This window comes from Camellia sinensis, chromosome 6, assembly GCF_055761805.1.
Source record: "Camellia sinensis isolate YWXY chromosome 6, ASM5576180v1, whole genome shotgun sequence".
Classification (NCBI taxonomy): domain Eukaryota; kingdom Viridiplantae; phylum Streptophyta; class Magnoliopsida; order Ericales; family Theaceae; genus Camellia; species Camellia sinensis.
The window spans coordinates 150,585,947-150,595,758 of NC_138966.1; the positions used below are offsets into that span (position 1 = coordinate 150,585,947).

Sequence of the window (9,812 nt, forward strand, 5' to 3'; positions counted from 1 at the left end):
TTCAGAGTAAGTTATTTTAAATATTTCAGTTATATAATTATCTATGGTTATTTTGTGCCCTTTATACTCTTGGTATAATATTTCTAACTTTGCCATGTGCTTATAGTTGTTTACCAATTTTTAGGAAACAATGCAATTCAGAAATAACTTTTGGGAAATCTTAGAAGCGGGCTGCGGAATAGACACATACAACACTTTTATAATATTTTTATATGTAAATATCGACTTTTTTGGTCAATAAATTTTGTAATAAAAATAGAAACTCCAATGATTATTTTGGTACCCTCACTTGAATATTATTTCCGCTCGCGTTTATTAATTTGTTTAAGAATTGGTTGGAGGTAACCTTAATTACTGACCATCACGATACCTAACCCTTGGGTACGGGGAGCGAGTCATGACAGGGCTTGAACAACCTCCCAACCCGACCGAACTAGCCCGAGTTGCACCCTTAGTTAAACACCGAACTTTGAATCATACCCAATAAAATTAAATATGAAAACTAAGATTGAACATTTTTTTTTATTTAGGAAAAAATAGATATATTTTATTAATGATAATAAAACATTACAAAAAGAGAGAGAAAGACATATAAAAAAAAAAAAAAAACACCGTCACAACTAAACTGAGATGTTATGCTCTATTAGAGAGTAGCACAACTTTATTATTTATATTATATTCTCAACATCATGTAACAGTAAGAAATTACACAAAATTTATAAGGAGCTAAGAAGTGGAAATTTAGGATTGGAAACAAAGGAGAGGAACTCTTTATCAGTTTCAAGTTTCGCCAAATCGCCCTTATTCATACAAATCAATGCTTCTATGCCGTCACCCGATTTAGTAGGAAAGAAAACAACCACATTATCAAGATTTACTACACCAAATGTCACCCATACAGGCCTACCCCATCCAAAATCAGTTTTGTATAGGGGAAACCTAGCTATGCTCGAAAACACAAGAGTAAACACTGCATCTCCTCCTCCTCCTCCTTTTTCTCCTCCTTTATTACCACCCTCCTCATTCTTGGAATTCAAGCCTCCCATACCTCCACCACCCTCTTGGAGTTTCCTTACATAATCGATGTTAACTTTTCTTATCCCATCTCTCATCTGAGTGACCAAGCTACCACGATCCTCTCCTATAGCGCCTTTTTCCAATGCTGGTGGTGCTAATATTGCTATGGCAAATCGACTAAGGTTACCATAATATGAATTAGGTAAAGGTGGATTGAGTCTCATGCGCAAGTTCACCCCTTGAATCACAGGGTATCCAATTCCTTCTCCACATGCCATCTCTCCTCGAGTGGCGGCCTTATATCTACACCATATAAAAGTAGAAAGTGCCTCAACACGAGTTGGATTATTATGTATGGTTTTGTTGTTGGCAGTGACAGTAGTGGCTGTGGTGGTGGTGGGGCTGTATTTGGCTTTAAGAGTACAGATGGCGGAGTCGCTAAACACGAAACTCTTTGCACTGATCTTGTTTTTTGTAGTGCCAACGCCGTGCTTGTGGTGATTGGTATTGGGATTAAGTGTAGGGGGAAAGATGTTGGCTGAACCGAATTGGGGATAAACCAAATTGCTATGATCTCCACGACTAACAGTTGCCCAGAATTTCATAAACATAACTATTGATAATGCATCTGCTATCTTGTGTGAAGTACATAATCCTGTTGGAAAAAAAGAAGAAGAAGAAGAAGAAGATTAAAGAAGTACTTGGATTTATTTACTCACTATAAGAAATTAAAATTTGAGAGGCAAATTTTTAGAGACAAAAATAATTTGTCTGTAAAAATTATACTTTTAAAGACAAAATGAAAGAATTTTTTTTAAAAAATATATTTAATCATACTACTATATTTTAAAGACAAAGCTATTGGGTTGCAAAAAGGTTAGTAACTTTTACCAACAACTTTAATTGGTCCCCAATAAACTAACTCGTACATTATTTTATTTTATTTTCATTGTTTGAGCTTCAATAGTCGAGATTTCATTTCATTCACCACACCTCTCTCTCTCTCTCTCTCTCTCTCTCATTCTTAAATCTCGATCGATCGTATTGATCATATCTTAGCTTGATTCTTCGAAGCTAAAAGATCTGGAGCTAAAAGACTGAAAGAGGGAAAACAATACTGATTAATCATATACTTGAATCGCCATTGAAGAGAGCTAGGTTAATTTTAAAGCAAAATATTCGTATCCATAAGCTCATAAATGGCATTTCAATGAGGTACTTGAGAAAAAGATGTGATGGATGAGTTGTTCTGTTTTGTAGGTAGATATAATTACAATTTACAATCTATTCATTGAATAGTTGAATGCTACAAACAATGCTTATGGCACTAGCCTTATAAATTAAAAATGATACTTTTGAAGTCTCTATCAGTTTATGATATACAATCAAATACTACGTATTAATGAATCAGAGCATGGTATTTCTTTGTCATTGAAATATCTTTTGATTAACCCTCTTTGAATGCGATGAACATGGTGTTTTTGTGTGTGTGTGTGTGTGTGTTGTTGAATTTTCATTTGGAGATAAACAGATGGTCTGATGATATGTTTAATATTCTCTGTTCGGTTGTTGAGAAATCAAGTAAGGAATATAAGTTTCTGTTCAAACTAGTATTTTAAGAGTAATTGTTACAAAATCAAAAAGCAAAAAAGAAAAAAGTATGTTATCAAACTTTTAAAGACCAATTTTAATTGTTTGAAAAAACATTATAACTTTTGAGACCACTTTTAGTTGTCTGGAAAACTAAAACTTTTAGGCCCCGTTTGTTTTGAGTTATAGCAAGGGGATTAGGATTACTAGTACCTTGGGATTAGTATATGGGGTGTTTGTTTTGAGAGATAGCCTTGAGACTATTAATACCTTGGGACTAACTAATACCTTGGTATTACTAATACCTTGTTTGTTTTGAGAGATAGGGATGGTACTACTAATACCTTGGTATTACTAATACCCTTGGGGAGGGGATTCATAGTGAGGAGGTAGAGATGGTATTAGAAAAATAGTGAGGGGATTAGAAATTTTTTTATTTTTTTATTTTTTATATATTGGAAATTTTTTTTAAAATATAATTTTTAATTTTTTATATTTTTTTATTTGTTTTATTATTTTATATAAAAATAATTTAACAATTCCTCACTACTAATCCCCTCACTACTAATCCCCTCACTATCAATCCCCTCACTAACAATCCCCTCACTAACAATCCCCTCATTATTAATCCCCTCACTATCAATCCCCTCTATTCTATCTCTGAAAACAAACGACCCTCACTAACAATCCCCTCACTATTAATCCCCTCACTATCAATCCCCTCCATTCCATCTCTGGAAACAAACGGGGTTAGACTCAAGTTCCACTTGTCTCAAAAACAAAAACTAAAACTTTTAGAGACCAATTTGGATTGTCTCAAAAATTAAATTTTTGTCTCCATAAATACTCTGTCTGTCGTAGGGTGTAATAGGCATTTAGAGACAAATTTTGATTGTCTCAAAATCAGAACTTTTTGCAACTTCACATTTTTGTCTCTAAAAGTCAATTTTTGACTTTTCCAGACGGACCATTTGAGACAAACTTTGTGACAGGCAAAATTAGTTGGCTAAAGTTTTTCCCAACTAATATTACATTTTTAGAGATGAAATAAATTTGTCCCTAAAAAACTGATTTCTTGTAGTGACTACTATTCATGTATGAAAAAATGAAGGCCAAAACTTTACTTTATATGTGTCGTTTATTCTTTTATTTAGAAATGAGTAATGATATATAAATGCAAATACGGAATGATATGATTTAATATGTACTTTTTATTTTTAAACAAAATACTTGTGAAGATGATTCTCTTAAGAGTTTAATCCCAAACAAGAGGTTATAGATTCAATTCTTCCCATGAGAGAGTTGAATTTGGAGGCAGGATGGAAAAACTAACTCTTATAGATGTTAATTTAAAAATTGGCTTTTACGGATCCAAAAAGAAGAAGAAAATGAGTTTATTTAAAAAATAATATTATTAAATCATTCTTGTAAAATTACGGTTTGGATGAGGGTAAAGTGCACTATCATAACATTCCATGTGTTTGTTGAATATTTACTTATATGGTGATGAGTGGGGCCACAAATCCAAAAATAAAAACCCAGAAAATTGGCCTAGAGTATAAAATATAAGGCTAAGATTTATTTATAGAGTGGATCCACAACAAAAAAAAAGATTAAAGTTACACCATCAAATTAAAATTGTAGATATATTTATGTTTTGTTTTTATTTTTGTTTATAGACTTTCCAAATTAACTGTGATACAACAATTATTGCGGCTTTCGTGGTTAGTGTTATACCGATGATGTGGTAGTGTAATAAACTATTGTATTGAAGTTCTTTTTTCCTACATAGGATTTTTGCATCTACTTGACTTTGGGTGTTTGGAAAGTTATTATTTTAATAAGTTTTTTTAGTTTTTGATTATTTTAAGAGATTAAAATTTTTATGTTTGAAAAGATAGTTAAGTTTTTTATGGTTGAATGTGATGTTTGTGAAAGAAAAAATAAAATAATTATGGGTTTAATGTGACATTTTGTCTAATTTTTTTTTTTTTTTTTTTTACTTTTCTAACAAATTTTGTCTTTTAGTGTTTTTTTAGCAAAAAAATAAATAAATAAATAAATAAACAAAAAAATAAAACACTTACCAAACACCAACTACCGAGAGATTATTTGGAAATTTGACACAGAAAGTGAAAGTTGAGAGTTCAAAGGCTATCATCAAGCCTGTGTTCTAAGAAATAGGGAGGAAGTTTGAACCTCCCCAATTACTGATGAGTTATTTGAAATGATTTAAATAAATATATTTATTAATTTTTTATAAAAAGATATATAAAAAATTAAAGAAATAATATGACTTAAAAAAATAAAAATATAAATAAGCATATTTTTTAGTGCATCTCAAAAAATTTTTATTTGTGTAAAGTTCACAACCATCATAACTATTAAACAATGCGGATCAAAAAAATTAGGATAAATTACGCTCACTTCTTTTGAAATTTTTGACAATTAGACTAGTCTCCCCTCCTCCCCAAAAAAAATTGCACATTCAATGATTATCAACAAAAATATCTTTGAATATTAAAATTACTAAACTAACCATTCTATTAACGTGATTAATCATAGGGGAGGTCAGTGTAATTTTTTTTAAAAAAGAGGAGAGACTAGTGTAATGGTACGAATCTCAAGAAGGCGCCTATAATTTATCTAAAAAATTAACTATTACACTATTGCATTTACCATAATAATAAAATATTGACAATAAAGTCCCGTTTGTTTTTAGAAGAAGATTGGAGAAAATTTATAATGAGGGGATTGTTAGTAAGAGAATTAAGTAAAATTGTATTTGCTTTGATGATACTTGTTAGTGTGGAGATTGTTAAATTATTTTTATATAAAATAAATAAAATCATGGTTTTTACTTAACAAAAAATACAAAAACATTAAACATTAATGTTCAAAATGTGCTGCTTAACATGGAAAAAAAATATTAAAAAAATAAAATTGCACTTGGCCAGTTGACCTGCCAAACATCGTTCCGGACGATCGGTAACATCCTAAGCCAAACAGACTATTTTTAATACTATCTCCCAATCCGAACTAGTAATCCACTCACCAAGGTTTTTCATAGTCCGTTTCAGACTACAAATTCGGCGTTCACTTTGCAAAATAAATATGATACTATTGTTATTGTTTTTCACTAGAAGTCCACTCCGAAGTCTTACAATGGAAAACAAACGAAGACTAAGGATTTGTGGCTTCCCTCTACTCAATGGATTGTAGATCCAATTTAGCACATTTCGGATTTGCTTTGTTGATCTAGATTGTTTAGTTTTTAGTATTTCTAACTTGTCTGGAAAAAATGGGATAGTTGGTTAAAAAAAAACGACGTGATTTAAATAGTAGTACTATGAGCTACACAGTCCAAACATCAATTATTTTTAAAGACATGTAATCAAATGAACCATTTTTCTTTTCTTTTTTTTTTTGGGGTCTCAGATTGATTGGCAATTTTTGCCTTACTAAACCCAAAACGGGCTATTATCTAAAAAAAAAAAAAAAACTCAAAACGGGCTAAACTGGATTCTTTAATCCAAAAGTATTCTGGGCCTGTAGCATTTTTGAGAGAAGGCACAAAAAAAAAAAAAAAAAAAAAAAAAAATTTGTTATTATTAACTTATTAACTTATTTAGATTATATTTTTTTTTTATTTTTACACTTTTTTCATAATAAGACAATAAGTTAAAAAAAAAGATACTTTCCAAAATAGGCTAAGTTAGCTTATTTAACATTTGTTTGAAAACAAACTAATGCTGTTTGATTACAATTTTGAATTAACTTACTGGGCCTCTCAAAAAAGTGAGATTTTTTTAAACTACAATTTCTAGTTTTTACAATTTTTTGGGACTCTCAAATATGCATGGACATAAAAAAAAATGCTATATCTTTTGTCGTAATTATAATTTTCGAGATTATTCTACATATTTACACAACAAAAAAGAAAAAGTTATATAACAGCTTATTGCATCAAACATGTTTAATTTTTTTTTTTTTCCATAAATCATTAAAAGTTGTCCCACACAATTTATGTTAGACTTTTTCGAAGTTAATAATCTTTAAAAAAAAAAAGCAATTATCATAATAAAAGTCAACTTATAAATGATACAAAACAGGTCCTCACCAATAGCCATGCCACCGCAGTCGAAGAAGTTGAGTTGGACAGCTAAAAGTAGATCCCCAGCATCATCAAAATCAGGATATGGAAACAAGTAATTGAGTTGGGAATCGGAATTGCTTTGCCCAATAACATGGTCGAGACTAGATTGGACTTGGGCTTCAAAGAAAGGGACACCCTGATCGTTGCAATCAAAAAAGAGATTGTCTTTAACACGACCAGCTAGTGGGTAGAACCATGATAGTGTCTCAGAAAGAGACTTCTTTAGTTTCTCACTTCTTCTTCTATCATTTGTGGCTTTGTTAAGCCCGGAATTGGATGATGCATAGAAGTAGATAAAAGGAACAAAGTGTGGTTGTTGTATTTGATCAAGAAATGAAAGCTTCAATTGGCAAAGGTGTTGGGGTGTTGGGCTGGATGGTTTGATGGTTTGCCTTGATGTCACCACAACCTTCATTTTTTTTTTTCTTTTTTTGTGATTTCCTTTGTTCTAGTTACAAGTTAGCGAAAGGCATGTATATATAGGAAAACTCTACGCTATGTACACACCCTGATCATTAATTAATAAATTTGAAAAAAAAAAGAGGAAAATGTCAATGTTTAGAAAATATTTTTAAATTAGCGATAAATTTTATAAATATTAAAATATAAAATTATACATTTTTTTTCCATAAATTTGTAATTAAAACCACACATGTAATTTCTCACTTAGCATCCCTACACTTTCACTATAATCTTTTTTCGATCGCTTCACTTTCAATTTTGACAATTCTCTCTTTATATTTTAAATTAAGTTGCAATGTCATTCTTCAATTGTTTAATGTTAATGAGGTTGACGAAAATTTGAAAGTGACAGTGACCTTAGTGAGATTTTACTTAATGCGAATACTAAAATGAGATTTTGATGAAAACATAAAAGTGTTAATGAAGTTGAAATAAAAATGTCACGTTTGATTCACATAATAAGTTTTTCCAACTTTATTAATGGTAGATGGATAGAAAAGTAAAATTACAACTTAACTTAAAATTGTAAAAAGTTAATTATCACAATTAAAAATGAAAATATCAAAAAGTGAGGTTACAGTATGCTGGAAAAGGGAAAGAGAAAGAGAAATAAATAAAGAGACAACTTGAAAATTTTTATTTTTATTTTTATACATGATAATACAATTAAATTACACTATTATTGTACGCATTCATACTCAATTAACAAAAAAAAAAAAAAAGAGTTGTAAGATTTAATTTTATAAGTAAAGTATTTGTTAATTGAGTATGAATGCGTACAATAATAGTGTAACTTAATTGTAAGATTTTTCTAAGTGGATTATCTCTTATCAGTCAATTACTTGAATCAAAATTTTTTCACTATGTCATTAATTTGAACCATCACATAAATAATGCCAAATAATAGACTCGGAAAACACCTGACAATTAATAGCAGTGGCGCTAGGAAATTAATTCAAATGGAACACCTATTAATTACAACTTTGAAATTGTTTGTCAATAATCAATAACAATAAAATAATAATTTGTAACTAAGTGTATTATAGGTAATACAAAATATATATATATATATATATATATAAGTTTTATTATATAATAATATACATATAATTTTTTTTTTGGGTACAAAATTTGAGAAAAATTCAATATAACAATACTATCAAGTTTTCATTGACATGTAGCATCACTAAACAGTAGTAAATCAACACCTTGAAGGTGAACCTCACTCGTTAAATGTGATTATCAATCTAGCAACTTTTATATCTTGTGTATCAGTGATAATGTGGTATTGTTGTTGCATTGAATTTTTTTTACGAAATTTCTATACGTAATTATGTGACCTCTTAATCAGGACATTGGTGCAGTGATTATGTAACACTTTTTATGGTGTAAAGTCTTGAATTCAATTCCTATGGAGAAAAGTTTAATAGTGATTGTGTAACACTTTTTATGGTGTAAAGTCTTGAATTCAATTCCTATGGAGAAAAGTTTAATACTTTTTGTGGTGATGATTTATTTCGTTGTTGGGCTTAGACTTGGTGGGTTTGGTATACTAGTTATGTTAAACTTTGTTTATTTTCTAATTATTATGAACTAAAAGTCTATTTACTGATAAAAAATATTTCTCATACTTGTAATTATTATTGATGGACAAAAAAATTACGTGACTTGTTATGATCCCTTCATTTTAAATCAAAATAATCATATTTATTTTTATAATTTAAAAAATATCATTAAGATATCATTCTAATATTATTTTTATATAAATTTTTTATTTATTAATCATTTTACTTATATATATGTGTAAAAAAATTAAAATTAAAATTAAAATTAAGAAAAAAAATCTAAAATTGAGGGGAGGGCACAGTGAACCATGGTCCCAACATAAATTCATCCCTGATTACTAACTACACGACGAAAGATGGAAACAAGCGTGGAACATGAGGCAGAGAAATTAAAAATAGTAGTAGTTGCAGAGATAGAACCATGTTGTGCATCCCAGATCCCTAAGTAGCAGTAGTTGCAGAGATAGAACTACGCTGTGCACCCAGATCCAAACGAATCTGGTATGCCTGCTGTCCACCCTGCGCCGCAAGTATTATTGTGTGATTTTATGAGTTTATTTTGAAATTTGATTTAATTGCTTGAACTGTTTTTATTTTAGAATATATTAAGTATAATATATTTATAAAAAATTAAATTAATCAGATATCGTTAATTTTTTTATTTATTTATATTTATATTTATTTTAATATTTTAAATTATAATATCATTTATCTATATTATATATATAACCAAATGTAGTTGTTAGGTCAAAAGACTCCAAAACTTGAATCCTAAATTCTCATAATTTGGAAAAAATAAAATAGATACGTGGCACATCTTTTTACCCCTCTTCTCACTATTCAAGTATTCTCACTTCCTCTCCCAATTGTGTTATCTAAAAAAATATTTTAAAAAATTAAATAATATCTTTCATTGGAGTTGTGGATATACATATGTATATAGAACCCCACATGTTTATCACCATATCACATAAATTTAAATAATAATAAAAAAAAGAACTCACAACTCTCACAACTCTTAT

At 29.4% G+C, this 9,812-nt stretch overlaps 1 protein-coding gene across 1 annotated transcript; it reads right to left on the reverse strand.

Annotated features, from left to right (window-relative positions):
- Positions 1-621: 621 nt before the first annotated feature.
- On the reverse strand, positions 622-7,271 carry LOC145792972 (stemmadenine O-acetyltransferase-like). Its single transcript, XM_082875105.1, has 2 exons — positions 6,728-7,271; positions 622-1,672 (listed from the first exon to the last, which is right to left on the reverse strand). The coding sequence occupies exons 1-2, from the start codon at positions 7,176-7,178 to the stop codon at positions 717-719; spliced, it is 1,407 nt and encodes a 468-aa protein (XP_082731231.1). The 5' UTR covers positions 7,179-7,271; the 3' UTR covers positions 622-716.
- Between the last annotated feature and the right edge of the window lie 2,541 nt (positions 7,272-9,812).

Excerpts from the sequence above, each read along its gene's own strand:
- LOC145792972 (XM_082875105.1), bottom strand. The coding sequence starts at position 7,178 with ATGAAGGTTGTGGTGACATCAAGGCAAACCATCAAACCATCCAGCCCA. Across the intron at positions 1,673-6,727 it reads CTGCGGTGGCATGGCTATTG|GATTATGTACTTCACACAAG; the intron begins GTGAGGACCTGT and ends TTTTTCCAACAG.